The sequence below is a fragment of the Ranitomeya imitator genome, chromosome 1 (assembly GCF_032444005.1).
Source record: "Ranitomeya imitator isolate aRanImi1 chromosome 1, aRanImi1.pri, whole genome shotgun sequence".
Classification (NCBI taxonomy): Eukaryota; Metazoa; Chordata; class Amphibia; order Anura; family Dendrobatidae; genus Ranitomeya; species Ranitomeya imitator.
In genome coordinates, this window is record NC_091282.1 from 1033627417 (window position 1) to 1033644885 (window position 17469).

The 17469-nt window shown below is 41.1% G+C and overlaps 1 protein-coding gene across 1 annotated transcript in view; it reads left to right on the plus strand.

The window, feature by feature from the left end:
• ARHGAP10 (Rho GTPase activating protein 10) overlaps positions 1 to 17469 on the plus strand; it is a 392295-nt gene that overhangs the window by 128410 nt on the left and 246416 nt on the right. Inside the window, exons 6-9 of the mRNA XM_069744044.1 lie at positions 716 to 826; positions 4232 to 4336; positions 14062 to 14191; positions 14406 to 14512. Of these exons, the coding sequence (XP_069600145.1) occupies positions 716 to 826; positions 4232 to 4336; positions 14062 to 14191; positions 14406 to 14512 (453 nt within the window). The remainder of the gene's footprint in view (positions 1 to 715; positions 827 to 4231; positions 4337 to 14061; positions 14192 to 14405; positions 14513 to 17469) is intronic.

Sequence of the window (17469 nt, forward strand, 5' to 3'; positions counted from 1 at the left end):
ACGAAAAATCTCCGAGCACTAAAAAATACTCAGAGGACACCCGAGCGTGCTCGAGAAATCTCAAGTAACGAGTATATTCGCTCATCACTAGTGATAAACTCTAGATTTGTGGGGGTCTGTCTGCTGAGACTCGTGCTGAAATCCAGATCAGGGCACTTTTTTTTTTTTGTTTTCTGTAGTGGCAGTGTGCAAGCTTTACTGCCGCACCATTCATTAGTTATGGGTCTACCTGAGATAGCAGAGGGCTGTACCTGGCTGTAGAGAATGAATGAAGCAATGGTTTAGCAGGCACGTTACTGCTCTAGTCAAATGGGGAATACAAAAGTGCACCTTTCTGTCCATCGGTGGGGTTTTCAGCAGTCAGACACCCAAAAACCTAAGTTATTACCCATCCCGTCAAAGGGTAAGTACAGCTCATTCTGAAAGTATCGCTTTTACTGCCGAATTTAGATGCAATGGAATTTCACAATATGCTATGGAAGCCTTATTGTAGTTAAGTACTCACGTTGGACGTCTGTCTTCTAATTCATGTCTGAGCTGATACTGTGTATATTAAATCCATATATAGTGTTTTGGGTTCTTGGTGATAGGAAATGTTTATACTGACTTCCTTTACAAAGGGAGCACAGATGGATTCCTTACAGGGTATGGCATGAGACGTACAGTGCCGTTATTCTTCAGCTAAACGCAGCTGTTTTCTCTCTCTCTCGTTTAGGCAGATGTCCAAGTGGAGCAGAATCGGCAACATTTTTACGAGCTGTCATTAGAATATGTATGTAAACTGCAAGAAATCCAGGAGCGGAAAAAATTTGAATTTGTGGAACCTGTAAGTGAAGACATTGGTATACAGCATAAATGGTCTGTGACTCGCTGTACATAGTCATTGCTGCCAGCAAATCGCATGAGAGCAGTCGTACTGCAGCTCTTACAGAACAGAGGTAGCAACAAGTAATCACAAATCTTGTACTCCGCTCTGATGTTATCTCTGAGGCTTGTAGGGCCTGGGTTCCAGGGCATAGACAATGATTGGTAGGAAAGTACTGTCAGGGGCAGACCCACCATGTGCAGCATAGGGGCTCGCAGGAGGGGCCCTTTCATATTGCAGGTTGCTCAGACGCTGCTGTGGTTGTTCCAATTTCCCCCCTTGTGGATTCTCCTTCTCAAGTGGCTTTTCCACTAATGTCCTCACTGTGCTTGTATTTCTAGTTAATGGGGCATTGTTATGTGATAAAAGTGGTAACATTAGCTAGACAGAAAAAGCAAGTCAGTTGCAAGCTTACTTATTTTCTGCTATCTGCTGTGGTTCTCCTGATTATAAGAGCTTTTATCTTGCAAAGGGTACAGCATGTTTCCAAAGAGACCAACCACCAAAGCTTAGACTGAGTATGCACTGTAGTTACATCCCAGGCCAAGGATATAAAGCCTGAATTACCAACCACCCCTCTTCAGCTCACTGATTTCTATACTACTGTTAGGCTGTGTGCACACGTTCAGGATTTTTCGCTATAAAAGCGCAATAAAAACACTTAAACGCATACATATGCATCCCATTATTTATAATGCATTCCGCAATTTTTGTGCATCTGTTGCATTTTTTTCCACGAAAAAAACGCAGCATGTTCATTAATTTTGCAGATTTCCCACCATATTATTGCATTGGGAAACTCCGGGAAAAATCCCCCAAAAAAAATCCGCAAAAAAACGCGCGAAAAACGCGCATGCGGATTTCTTGCAGAAAATGTCCGGTTTTGTTCAGGAAATTTCTGCAAGAAATCCTGACATGTCCACATAGTCTTAGGGTACGTCTCCACAGGCCGTATTGTCGGCGCTTTGGATGGAGCGGAAACCCCCCTCCGCCCAAAGTGCCGCCCCCCTTCTGTACGCGCGGTGATTCCGGATGTGTTCAATGAATAAATTTGGAATCACCGCACCCTATATGTAGGACTCTGTTATTTACTTTGCGGTGACTGAGCGTCGCCGCAAGGTAAGCAGATATGCTACGGACTATAAAGACGTACCACATGTCCGTAAACGCTTGGCCGCCAGATGCGTGTTCGCACGCATAGTGGAGACTGGATTCCATAAAATCCCCTCCACTATGCTGCAACATCTGGACGCTGCAGCTGTACGCAGCGTTCAATCCGCAGCTAATCCGGATGTAATCTTGCCCGTGGTCACATACCCTTAGCGTCTTATCTCTTTCGGCTCTGGAACGATTATTTGAAGTGAGCGGAGGTGCTCAGATCAGATAACACCTTATCTCAACATGCTAGTGCTAACAGAGTGTCTTCGGCCTGCTTGACAAATATGTTCAAGTCCCCGTGGCTGCATGTCTCGCTGCTGTTGTGCAATCCCTAGATTTGTTGCAGCTGTCTTAACAGCTGCGAGACACGCACCGCTGCACACACGCACCGCTGCACACACGCACCGCTGCACACACGCACCGTTGCGTTGTCTTTACATGTGGTGTGTGAATACACATTTGTAGCTGTAGTCAGGCATTTTTCCACCACTAAAGTGCACATACTTTTGCATTTAATGTTTTTGCAGAAATACTTATCAGATTACCTCACCTGCTTCCCGTTTATGCTTCTCATATCTATATGGTGACTGGATAATAAAACCATCTTCATTATGCTTATCCAACTGATGGTGGACTACATTTTTTTTTCAGCTGTTGTATACAATTGTATCCAGACCCATGGATTTCGTACCTTTAAAAAAAAAAAAATGATTCCACTGGTTTATATACACAGGAGAGCAGGAGCGGTTATATCTCTCGTCACGTTCACTGATGATGTAGTATTAATGATGTTTTTTGCTAATTCTTTCCACTTTTCTGTCTAACAATCTGAGGGATGTTTTTTCCACAACTGTTTGCTCTTTTTTTCATAGCATAACCTGGTGACAGAACATTTACTATATCTTGATTGACAAATGAGGCGAGTAATGTATTGATGGGACCGAGGGAAAAAAGTGTATTTTCCTTTCCGGATAGCGGCCTGACCCACCCTGAGGGAGCTGCAGTAGCATCACATGGCTGGTTTCACATTGACATTACCTTGACGCATTTTTCAGTTGTGTTCTCGTTTTTTTTCCTCAGTTTTTCTTTTTAATTTACTATCACTGCTGACATATATTACTTTCAAGTTTATAATAAAATCTTGTGAACTCTACATACTCGTACACAGCATTTTTGTTGTGTCTGGCCTTATATATATATTTTTTTGTCCATGTAATAATCCTCCCTACAGTCTGACGGAATGATGAAGGTTGTTGTTCATGACCGATCCCACTGGGGACAACATCTGCAAGGAGTTTGTATGTTTTCCCCCAGTTTGTGTGGGTTTCCCCTAGGTTCTCCTTTTACCTCCCACACTCGACAACCATGCTGAGCGGGAATTGAGATTATGGGTCCCAATGGGGACAGTGATGATGTCTGTAATAAGCTGCGGCATATGATGGCGCTATAAAAGCTGAGCACAATAATAATAATAATAATAATAGGCAGAACTAATAATCATTATCACCTTTAAGTGACAAGTACCTTTCTAGTGTTTGTGACAGAATTATGAGGTATTTATAGATTACTTATCAAAAGTCAAATATATTTTCTCTGCAACTGGCTGAGTAGCAGACTCTTCTGTACAATTCTATACAAGGTAGGACCCTACTCAAGCACCAACTCATGAAAGCTTTGTTTTTCGATTTGAAGAGGACCGTGGCATTTTTACTGAAAATACACCGATTTTTTTATATTTTAAATGGTTTGTTTCTTCTCCATTGACTGCTCTATAGGGCTTCTAATATACTAGGAAAGTACATGTACAAGCCACTGAAATGCATGAAAACAGCCATTATAATGCTTGAAGTTTCAAGAGCGTATGAATGAGCCCTACTGATTGTCAGACAACTTAGGTTCTTCCTAGTTCTACTAGTTTTACAAAGTATACGGACATTAATATGTAGAAACCTTATGATTTAATGAATTCCGATATGAGGGAGTCGAGATCTGGGTAACTGCATGTACAGGTGCTGTATTGGTCACCATATTAGATTTCGCTCATCTTTCCCATGAATGGTAATAACTCGAATAATTCTTTTTCATATCTTTATTTTGCTTTATTTACTACATTATGTGGAATTTTGGCTTATTGAATATTTTCTGTGTACTTTCTGATACTGCTAATTTTTATTCCTTGAATATTGAATGACGTTTATTTTTTCATAGATGCTGTCATTTTTCCAAGGAATTTTTACCTTCTATCACCAAGGATATGAACTTGCAAAAGATTTTAACCATTACAAACTGGAGCTGCAAATTAACATTCAGAATGTGAGTGTGGTTGAATTACTATATGTATATATACATGGGATTTACTGTGTTACCTCTGAGTTTGTGAGCAGGGTTCTGTCTTCTTTATGGCTTTTTTTTATGAATAAGCCTGATGGTTTTTGTTAGTTGTACAGTGAAAGTCAAATGGTTGCAAATATTTGTGTCTGTGTGTGTGCATACTGTAGATATACCATACTGGTCAAAAATTTCTTCACACCTGTTCATACAGTGGCCTTTTTTTTCTTATTGGAGTCTTAATATCGCAGATTCAAAATGATAGTAGCAAAACCATTAGGGAACACAAGACGTAAAGAAACACGTGTGAAGCCACAGTTTGTAAACCATAGATTCCTCAAAATACCCCTTATTTTTTTCTGATGACCGCTTTACATATCTTTGGCATTCTCTCACTCACCTTCATCACATAGTCACCTGGAATGGCTTCCAATGCATAAGTTTGCATAGTCAAGAGTTCATTTGTAGACTCGCCAGCTTTTACAAAGTGTTTGTGACCATCCTACACAGCTCCATATAGTGCTAAGTCCTAATCCACAACTGTTATAAGACAAAGTATGGCAAGAACTATTCAACTGAATAAAGAAAAACAGTCCATTTCTTTAAGGAATAAAGGTCAGTCGGTCTGGAAAATTGCTAGGATCTTGAAGGTATCCAAAAGTGCCATCATGAAAACCATTAATTGCTAGGATGAAATTTGCTCTCGTGGACTGACCCTGGAAAAGAAGACAAAGAATTACTTCTGCAGAGGATAAGTTCATCCAAGTTACCAGCCTTGGAAAGTAAATTGGCAGCACCTCAAATAACCGCTTCATAAATGATGCGTAGACCTCAAGTAACAGAATTATTTCAACATTAGCTGTCCAAAGGAGACTTACAAGAAGTTAGCCATTATGGTCAAATTCCTGTAACGAGGCCGCTGCTGAGGACTGCAAAAAAGAAGAGACTCTTTGGACCAAGCAACCCAAGGACTGGATATTAAATTAGTGGAAATCTGTACTGTCGTCTGATAGGTTACAATTAGAGGTTTTTGGCACTAACTGCTATGTCTTTGCGAGATGCAGAGAAGGTTAGCGGATGGTTTCCACATGTTCATTGCCCACTGTGAATCATGTAGGGAGAGGTGTGCTCATGTGGGTGTGCTTTGCTGTTAGAGTTGGAAGGGACCTCTAGGGTCATCGTGTCAATATAGGATTCATTAAACCATCTCAGACAGATGTCTGTCCATCCTCTGTTTGAAGATTTCCATTGGAGGAGAATTCACCACCTCTCGTGACAGCCTGTTCCACTCATTGATCACCCTCGCTGTCAGTTTTTTTTTCTAATATATAATGTGTATCGTCTCCCTGTCAGTTTCATTCCATTGCTTCTCTTGTTTCCATGTGCAAATGAGACAAATGATGATCCTTCTACACTGTAACATCCATTCAGATATTTGTAGACATCTATTAAGTCTCCTCTTAGTCTTTTTTGCAAGCTAAACTTTCCCAAATCTGGACATACTTTGCAGTCCGCTCACCATCCTGGTAGCTCTTCTCTGAACTTGCTCCAGTTTTTCAATGTCTTGTTTAAAATAGAGGGGGGTAATTATTTCACGTGATCTAGATTCTATGCTTCTCCTAATAATCCTAGAACTGTGTTTGCCTTATTTGCAGCTGCATCACATTGTTGACTCATATGCAGTCTGTGATCTATTAGTGTATCCAAGGCTTTTTCACGTGCTGTTGCTTAGTCTGTTCCATCCATTCTGTAGTTTTTGTTTTTCTTGCCCGGATGCAGAGTCTTGCATTTCTCCCTGTTAAATACCATTCTATTAAGGTACCTTCACACTAAACGACGCTGCAGCGATACCGACAACGATCCGGATCGCTGCAGCGTCGCTGTTTGGTCGCTGGAGAGCTGTCAGACAGCTCTCCAGCGACCAACGATGCCGGTAACCAGGGTAAACATGGGGTTACTAAGCGCAGGGCCGCGCTTAGTAACCCGATGTTTACCCTGGTTACCATCCTAAAAGTAAAAAAAAACAAACGCTTCATACTTACCTTCCGCTGTCTGTCCCCGGTGCTGTGCTTCTCTGTACTGGCTGTGAGCACAGCGGCCGGAAAGCAGAGCGGTGACTTCACCGCTCTGCTTTCCGGCTGCTGTGCTCACAGTGAGTGCAGGAAAGCACAGCGCCGGGGACAGACAGCGGAAGGTAAGTATGAAGCGTTTGTTTTTTTTACTTTTAGGATGGTAACCAGGGTAAACATCGGGTTACTAAGCGCGGCCCTGCGCTTAGTAACCCCATGTTTACCCTGGTTACCAGCGAAGACATCGCTGAATCGGCGTCACACACGCCGATTCAGCGATGTCAGCGGGAGAACCAGCGACCAAATAAAGTTCTGGACTTCTAGCCCCGACCAACAACATCACAGCAGGATTCTGATCGCTGCTGCGTGTCAAACTGAACGATATCGCTAGCCAGGACGCTGCAACGTCACGGATCGCTAGCGATATCGTTTAGTGTGAAGGTACCTTTAGTCGCTGCCCATTGTTCAAGCTTATTTAGATCCTTCTGAGTCCTTTTTCTGTCTGCTCTAGTGTTGTAGCTATCCCTCCTACCTTCACATACTCTGCAAATTTGATTAATTTACCTTCAGTTCCCTTATCTAGATCATTTATAAAAATGTTGGACAACCCTGGGGCCAGGACAGAGCCTTGTGGTACCCCACGTGTAACAGTCTTCCATTTTGATGTGCAACTATTTATCACTCTTGGAGTACAATCGCTGAGCCAGTTATGAATCCACCTAACTGTAGCCTTGTCAATGAGATACTTTATCAAATGCTTTGCTGAAGTCGAGATATACTGGTGATTTTATTCCAAATTCAAGGCATATTTTAATCCATCTTGGCTACCACAGCATTGTACAACAATGAGCCATCCCATTTAGATTGCACTTAGTGGCACCATAACTTTTGTTTCATCAGGACAATGACCCAAAAAGCACATCCAAGCTATGAAAGGGCCATGTGATTAATAGGGTGAGGGATGAATGCTGCATCAGATGACATTCCAGGCGGCTACCTGATGAGGCTTCCTGATAGAATAGCAGGGGAGGGTTAAGCTGTCATCAGAGTAATAAGGAAATACTCTGAGAAATAGGTCTAGCAAACATTCTGATTGATTTGTTTTTGGTGCCTCCAGTCTGAATCTACGATATGCACATTTCAGTAAGAAGGAAAACCATTGCATGAACAGGTGTCGAAGCTTTTGACAGAAATGTTATACATAATATACTGGTATAGATACAATTTTCACACACAAGCCGCACATATTTAAAATTACATATAACTCAAAAACCTAATTTGTTTTCTGGTCATGGCTTCCTTTTTAAAGGGATTGTCCGGTTAAAAGAATTTATATCCTATTGGGGATAAAAGTTCCCTTTCTGAGGATGCAAATTCTTCACTAAAAGATTGTGTAGCTGGTCAGATTTATTCTCTACGGGACTTGCAGAAAAATCACATCAGTACCCTCAGCAGTTACATAGAGAATGGATAGGGCAGTTGTTGATTAGGATTAATTATGTGCCACATTCTGCTGATCGATGCGCTTGAAAGTGATAACTTGTTTTAACCAGATAATACCTTTCATATGTTTGTATTCTGAGAAATGTTTATTACTGTATGTTTATTACTGTAAATTGTATCTTCATTTTTCTTAGAAGTGCTGTGTAAATCCAGTGTGGATTTGCATCACATATTCTATCACTATCAAAGGGAAGGAAAAATAGAAGCTTATAAATGGAACCGTACTGCCACCTAGTGGAAGTTTTACATTGGTACAATAAGTTTGTATTGCAGATAAAACACCAATGTTGTCATTTTAATTTCAATGCTGGAAGAGCAGAAATATCCACGTCCATTTATTTTTATGATGTGTTTTTATTTATTTATTTATTTTTATGGCCAGGTTCAAACAGCCGCATTTCAAAGTCTGTGTACGGATCGCAGTTCTAGGTTTGATGGCTATGAATTTGGGTCAGGAGTCACACACTCAGTCCTGGCATTGTTCCATATTTGGACCATGAAATATGGCCTCCAATGGATTTGTCACCAGTGTAAAGGGCATACCTTATTGAAGAGATCTGATGCTTGTAGCTGAGGTAGCTCTGACAGGTGGAGGAAGTTCAATTGCAATTCTTTCATATATCAGAGTTGTGAATTATGCTTTTCTATGCTGTCACAGAAGAAAAACTTCTAAGTTAGAACTTGGACTAATCCATTGAACGACAAACACCTGCTGCACCCCATTGACTTATAATGGGATCATCTCAGATCCCCCAAAGGGGCCAAATATGAATCGTGTGGACACCTGAATCATAGACCGAACCACAGGATAAATGTTAAGAATGTTAAAAATGTTACTGAAACTTGTAAGTGGGTGGTCACATTTTGCATTGGAGGGTTGAATGCATTTGTTTTTACTATACACTCATGGCTGAAAGTGTTGGCACCCTTAAAATTTGTTTCTTAAAAATTATTGCAATTATACATGTGACGACACAGGGGGTCGGTGGGTGCCCAGGTCCGCTAGTTGAAACCACATTGACGCAGGTATCTTCCACCGAACGCCCTCTCTCCTTTCTCTGTGGGTGTAATGCTCCTCAGACAACACAGGGTGAGGGTAAAACAGTGTGGCAATACTTTATTGAACAACAAAACAGGCAGATAACACATAGATCAGCCCCAGCAAAATACCCAAGATGGTGCACATTAGAGTCTCACTTTTCCCTTGACTCTCTGGGATAGTAGCCGCTGTTACTTCAGATTTTCCAGGGCCCACTACCCCACCTGTGGCAAGCACACAGAGCGGACGTAACAACAAGCATAGGAAGATGACCGTCCATTCAGGTGCAATGCCAGTTGACCTGAGGGTCACAACCGGGCTTCGCCGAACATTGCCATGGAGCCAGGTGACCGACGGGTCCCATTCTTGGTATCCATGGATTTGCGATGCTCAATGGAAGCAGATCTGTTTTCTTCCAGCCGGGGCCATGGTCCTTTATGATGGCATCCTGTAGAACGGCATGATGTCTTGACTGCTGTCATGTAGAGAGTTTGGTTCTTTGCATATCTGGTTGTCTTGGCTGAATATCTGTCTCCTCCTGTCTGTCTCTCCATACAGAGGCGTATGATCTCTTTTTATACTTAACTAGATTGTGGCCCGATTCTAACGCATCGGGTATTCTAGAATATGCATGTCCCCGTAGTATATGGACAATGATGATTCCAGAATTCGCGGCAGACTGTGCCCGTCGCTGATTGGTCGAGGCAACCTTTATGACATCGTCGCCATGGCAACCATTATGACATCTACGTCGATACTGTGCCCGTCGCTGATTGTTCGAGGCCTGGCGGCCTCGACCAATCAGACGCGGGATGTCTACGTCCTTTATGACATCATCGTCGCTGTGCCCGTTGCCGATTGGTCGAGGCCTGGTGGCCTCGACCAATCAGAGACGTGGGTTTCTACGTCGATACTGTGCCCGTCGCTGATTGGTCGAGGCCTGGCGGCCTCGACCAATCAGAGACGCGGGATTTCCAGGACTGACAGACAGACAGAAAGACAGACAGACGGAAAAACCCTTAGACAATTATATATATAGACAAGTATCCTTCAAACCAGCATTCATCCTCCTCTTTTGTAAAAGTCAACAAACTGTCTGGCTTGAACAATGTGTAATTAGTATATCGGCAATATCACTAGTCATCCAGGATAAGAGCACAATGTGTCATAATAAAGATTTTTCTGTATTTTCAGGAATATGAAAATTGTACATTCACGCTGAAGGCATCAAAACTATGAATTAACACATATGGAATTATATACTTGACAAAGTGTGAAACAACTAAAAATATGTCTTATATTCTAGGTTCTTCAAAGTAGCCATCTTTTGCTTTGATTACTGCTTTGCACACTCTTGGCATTCTCTTGATGAGCTTCAAGAGGTAGGAAATGGTTTTCACTTCACAGATGTGCCCTGTCCGGTTTAATAAGTGGGATTCCTTGCCTTATAAATGGGGTTGGGACCACCAGTTGTGTTAAGCAGAAATCTGGTGGATACACAGCTGATAGTCCTACTGAATAGAATGTTATGTTCACACCACCACGAGACTTGAAAACACAAAAAAGCACAGTAAAACCAAAAACACACTGTTGCAAAAAAATCACAGTGGACAGCAAGTGCTAGTAAAAAGATGGAAAAAACAGGGTATTTGGTTGATACGTTTTTTGCAAAAAATGTATATTAAGCCGCTCTACCAAACGTCAAGGTATACCCATATCAGAGCAGTCCTAACTAATGTATGTAATCCCTATCTGATGTATTTAAAACCTGGTCATATGTACAATACCTGTATGAGCAGGATTCAGAAAAGGAATGTCCATGTGGACACGCTGGACAGAACGGCTCCTGTGCGCACAGCTCAAAAAAAGAGGGGTGGAGGCCTCCCCAGTCTTGTGGACACAAGAAAACAATTATATGAAACCAGAACACATGAGCTGCGCGCACAGTGAACAAGCCCGTAGAGACATGTTCACACCACCAAGAGACTTGAAAACACAAAAAAGCACAGTAAAACCAAAAACACACTGTTGCAAAAAAATCATTGCTTTGATTACTGCTTTGCACACTCTTGGCATTCTCTTGATGAGCTTCAAGAGGTAGGAAATGGTTTTCACTTCACAGATGTGCCCTGTCCGGTTTAATAAGCGGGATTCCTTGCCTTATAAATGGGGTTGGGACCATCAGTTGTGTTAAGCAGAAATCTGGTGGATACACAGCTGATAGTCCTACTGAATAGAATGTTAGCTGCTTTTTTCTTGCCATAATACAAATTCTAAGTAAAGAAAAACGAGTGGCCATCATTACTTTAAGAACTGAAGGTCAGTCAGTCTAAAAAATTGGGAAAACTTTGAATGTGTCCCTAAGTGCAGTTGCAAAAACCATCGAGCTCTACAAAGAAACTGGCTCACATAAGGACCTTCCCAGGTAAGAAAACCAAGAGTCACCTCTGCTTCTGAGGATGTTTATCCGAGTCACCAGCCTCAGAAATCGCAGGTTAACAGCAGCTCAGATTAGAGACCAGGTCAATGCCCCACAGAGTTCTAGCAGCAGACACATCTCTACAACAACTGTTAAGAGGAGACTTTGTGCAGCAGGCCTTCATGGTAAAATAGCTGCTAGGAAACCACTGCTAAGGACAGGCAACAAGCAGAAGAGACTTGTTTGGGCTAAAGAACACAAGGAATGGACATTAGACCAGGGGAAATTTGTGCTTTGGTCTGATAAGTCCAAATTTGAGATCTTTGGTTCCAACCACCGTGTCTTTGTGCGACGCAGAAAAGGTGAACGGATGGACTCTACATGCCTGGTTCCCACTGTGAAGCATGGAGGAGGAGGTGTTATGGTGTGGGGGTGCTTTGCTGGTGACACTGTTGGAGATTTATTCAAAATTGAAGGCATACTGAACCAGCATGGCTACCACAGCATCTTGCAGCGGCATGCTATTCCATCCAGTTTGCGTTTAGTTGGACCATCATTTATTTTTCAACAGGACAATGACCCCAAACGCACCTCCAGGCTGTGTAAGGACTATTTGAGCAAGAAGGAGAGTGATGGGGTGCTACGCCAGATGACATGGCCTCCACAGTCACCAGACCTGAACCCAATCGAGATGGTTTGGGGTGAGCTGGACAGCAGAGTGAAGGCAAAAGGGCCAACAAGTGCTAAGCATCTCTGGGAACTCCTTCAAGATTGTTGGAAGACCATTTCCGGTGACTACCTCTTGAAGCTCATCAAAAGAATGCCAAGAGTGTGCAAAGCAGTCATCAAAGCAAAAGGTGACTACTTTGAAGAACCTTGAATATAAGAAATATTTTCAGTTGTTTCACACTTTTTTGTTAAGCATATAATTCCACATGTGTTAATTCATAGTTTTGATGCCTTCAGTGTGAATGTACAATTTCCACAGTCATGAAAATACAGAAAAATCTTTAAATGAGGTGTGTCCAAACTTTTAGTCTGTACTGTAGATAGGTCTATTCTTCTTGGCTTGCTGAAAATAGACATCTGGTTAATTCAGATACAATGTTGTGTCCTCACAACATAATTTGTTATACACTTGTTTATTTCTTTTGTGTGTATTGGAACACACACAAAAAAGCAGAACAAAAGTCAAATTGGACATAATTTGTGACCCAAAATCCTTTGGTAATCTTCAGATTTCGTGATGCCTTGCACAGTCATGGCACCCAGTGTTTGAGAACAAAACAACCCTAAAACTTCAAAGCCTCCACTATATTTCATTGTAGGTAACGTGTTCTTTTCTTTGTAGGCTTCATTCCGTTTTCGGTGAACAGTAGAATGATGTGCTCTGCCAAAAGCTCTATCTTGGTCTCATCTGTCAGAAGTGAGATCCTTCCGGGTCTCCTGCCATAGTGTTTCATGTAAATATTCATAGTTCGTGTTGACATTTACGTACCCTGAGCCTGCAGGACAGCTTGAATTTCTTTGAAACTTGATTAGAGCTGCTTATCCCCCATCCAGACTATCCTGTGTTGCAACCCCTTCTTCAGTTTTTCTCTGCCCTCCATGTCCAGGAAAATTAGCTACAGTGCTATGTATTGTGTAAACTACTTGATTATGTTGCGTACCGTGGACAAAGCAACATCAAGATATCTGGAAATGGACTTGTAACCTTGAGATTATTATCAGCAAGTTTGTTCCTCCGACAGTTCTCTTATCCTCTTTCTGTTCTACATGCTTAGTGCGGCACACACACACACAAGGCAAAGATTGAGTCAACTTCTCCCCTTTTTATCTGCTTTTGGGTGTGGTTCTCATATTGCCCACACCTGTTACATGCCACAGGTAAGTTTGAACGAGCATCACATGCTTGGAACAAAGTTGTTTGTCCACAATTTTGGAATGATGCCAACAATTTTGTGCTGCCCGTTTTCAAGGTTTTGTGTAAAATCATGTCCAATTTGTCTTGTTTTTCTGTGTGTTTGTATTGATCCAATACACAAACGCAATTAAACGTGGATAACAAAACATGTGTAATTGCAATAATTTTCTGGGAAAAATACTTTATTTTCTGGATTAATTTGAGGGGTGCCAACAGTTTTGGCCATGACTTTGTGTATATACATATCTATCGTCCATAACCAGAAGGAAAAATAGGTAGCACTCACCGATCCTTTAAAACAGTGTTTCCTTTATTCAGTCACAGTAAAAACTCTTCATGGCCTGGGAGTGTGAGGGCAGGACATAATTTCAGTTGTTTCACACTTTTTTGTTATGTATATAATTCCACATGTGTTAATTCATAGTTTTGATGCCTTCAGTGTGAATGTTCAATTTTCATAGTCATGAAAATACAGAAATATCTTTAAATGAGGTGTGACCAAACTTTTGGTCTGTACTGTGTGTGTGTGTATAGATCTACTATATAATTGTCTACGGGTCACTTCCGTCTTTCTGTCTGTCCGTCGGTCTGTCTCACGCATATGCATTGGTCGCGGCCTCTGTCTGTCATGGAAATGCAAGTCGCTGATTGGTCGTGGCAAAACGCCCACGACCATTGCCACGACCAGTCAGCGACGGGCACGGGATTTTATAGAAGTCTTCAAATTTTAACATATTTTTGCTTTTCGGATTTTAGACCCGAAATCGTTTTGAAGGGACACGATCCGAAGTTGAAGAGCTGTTGAGAAAAATCCGAGAAAAGCCACAAGAGCACAAACGAGCTAGCCCTTTTACAATGGAAGGCTACCTGTATGTCCAGGAGAAACGTAAGCTTTGCTGCCAGTCCTGTGCAGCCAGTATTACATACTTCTCTATTATTTTGTCATAAGTGACCAATTTATCAGTGTATTCTTCTGTAACTTATCTTCGTTTCAGATCATGGGCTACATATTCAGTTGTCACTTTAATTCTAGAATCTTTTGTTTTAGACAAATAATCACATCGTCATCAATAGTTGTATCCATTTTATTTCTGATATAGGTCCTGCCCCGTTTGGCTCCAGCTGGGTGAAGCACTACTGCATGTATAAGAAGGATTCCAAGACCTTTTCTATGTTTCCATATGAACATAGATCAGGAGGGAAAATAGTGAGTATAACAAAATTTTTCTTTTTTTCCATTTTGTATGAAGAGCAGCTTGTAAAATAAGCTGTCCCCTTACCATAAATCCAGAGTCTGATAAATCTTCCTGAAGATCTTTTGCAGTCAAGAGGGGGTTCTAGCTTTCCTCTCTAGCAATCCTACCAGTAGCTGTCACTGAAATTTTGCTTGGTCTTCCAGACCTTGTATTGATCTCCACTGTTCCTGTTAACTGTCGTTTCTTAATTACATAAAAAACCGACACCGCTTTGCTATCTTTTTAGCTTTCTCCTGCTTTATGAGCCTTCACCATTTTCAGAGTGCTAGGAAGCTGCTTAAAAGAATCTATGGCTGCTGTTTTTGGCACAAGGCTGTTTTTTTTAAAAATAAAGCTGGGAAATTTGCATCGCCTGGCCTTTCCTAATGATCATGTAACACCCCGGCACTGACTGACAGCTGGCTCTTTAGCGCATCAGTGCTAACAGTCAGTGCAGGGGCGTTGTTACAATGCCGCTCACTATGTAGTGAGCAGTGACTGAAGCTCTTCCCTTAAAGGGAACCTGTCACCTGAATTTGGCGGGACCGGTTTTGGGTCATATGGGCGGAGTTTTTGGGTGTTTGATTCACCCTTTCCTTACCCACTGGCTGCATGCTGGCCGCAATATTGGATTGAAGTTCATTCTCTGTCCTCCGTAGTACATGCCTGCGCAAGGCAACGCAAGGTGAATTAAACACCCGAAAACTCCACCCATATGACCCAAAACCGCTCCCGCCAAATTCAGGTGACAGGTTCCCTTTAATACTGAAAGCCTGAGGCTGCCGGGAAGTAGCAAGTTGACATTAATTTTTTTTAATTACTATAAAACCATATTGCAGTTTTGCCGCAGTGATAAAAGTCTCATATAAAAAAAGCCCTACTTAAGTCAGGTGTAAAGAACATTAATTACTTTGTTCCTCCCATCATAGTGGCTCATTGAGATGTTTTGATACGGTATATGAAACCCGTTCTTATATCCAGGTGATATGAGTTACTAAGCTACAGAACAGTGTATTGGTAATACATGATCAGCCGTGACCAAAGTGTCAAATGAGGGATTAGTGTAAAGCAGCTTCAGAAATGAATGTATTAACCTTATCGATTACTCACTCCTGCTGTGTTCATATTGAAACCCACCATTTGTGTTCTTAATTTCTTATTAGTTGAATATATCTGGGAAATGCTGAAGGTTTTCTGCAGCATGTCCTCAACCTTTTTTTTTTTTTTGTCTCGTTTTACAGCATGCCGTGTCCGTGAATTGATTTTAAAATCTTACTAACATGCATTGCATCATTTATTTGGTTCAAAACAATCAAGCAAGGTCAGCCGACTGATATACTCCAGCAGGTGCACGGAAATCCGTCCTGATCCTCACGTGGCGGAGCAATGAATGAAAGAAAAAGGTTCCAGCTCCCATGTAAAATTTCAAAAGTTGTGTTCTTTATTACAAAACTGGTGAAATAGCACAGCACTAGGGCTAATACATGGAGAAAACCGGTAAGCAGGACTAACACTTTTCAACCACAATCGAGGTCTTTGTCCCAGCTAAACTCTCAGTGCACATACCTGACATACATAAATATATACGCGCGCACACACACACACACACACACACACACACACACACACACACACACACACACACACACACACACACACACACACGACAATCATGACAAATACAACAGGTCCATGAATCCTGAACTCATTAAAAAGAATAACGTGAGCAAAAAAGAAAAAGCACATCAAATATCAACATTGCTCTAGATGAAAACTTCACATGATATAAATATAAATTTTATACCTACCTCTAGGTAAATGAAGGTGCGCATTTCTGAACATTTACATGATATTTCTAATAGCAGAAATATTAATTGCTATGTATCAGTGGCAGCTAAACAGTTCATTACAACTGTTGAACAAACTTGCTGAGACAAGGTGTTATCAGAGCATGCTCAGGTGATAACTGAGTGTCTTCGGCGTCCTCGAAAAATACGTTCGAATCCTCGCAGCTGCATATCTAACAGCTGTTCGACTGCCGCAACACATGCAGTGATTGCCCATCAACAGGCAATCCCCACACATTCGCTCATCACTATTCAGTACCTTCATCAACACTGCGTTGTCTCTTTTCAGGCCTTTGGTTTGAGAAGGTGAAAAAACGTTTCCGTGAAGTTGATATGAGAAGACGGTATTTTGTATTTACAAGTTGGGAACTGGAATCCCTGACTGCTTGAAGGAATAAAATGAGATCATGTTCCACTATTAATGTTCTGATTTTTTTTTTTTTTTTTTTTTTTTATATATCTGCCCTGAATCATATTTATATCATATGAAGTTTTAATCTGGAGTAATGTTTATATGTAATGTTAGTTTTTTTTTCTTTCTTGTTCAAGTAATTTTTAATGGGTTAGGAATTCATGGACCTGTTGCATGTTTGTCGTGTAATGTTGGTTTAGTGTCATGATTGGCTCATCTCTTAATATACAGGTGCTTCTCACAAAATTAGAATATCATCAAAAAGTAATTTTATTTGTTTATTTTCAGTTCTTCAATAAAAAGTGAAACTCCTATTATATAGAGTCATTACAAACAGAGGCAGTCATTGTGGAGTGTCAATGACCATCTAATGGACATCTGTCAACGTCCGCAGTCTTCTCAATGATTGTGGAGCCTACTGAAACAGACCAAGGGTCCTTTTTAAGTGCTTAGGAAACCTTTGCAGGTGTGTTTTTGTTAATTATTCTAATTTACTGAGATAATGACTTTTGGGTTTTCATTGGCTTTAAGCCATAATCATCAACATTAACAGAAATAAACGCTTTAAATAGATCACTCTGTAATGACTATATAATATAGGAGTTTCACTTTTTGTATTGAAGAACTAAAATTAACTTTTTGATGATATTCTAATTTTGTGAGAAGCACT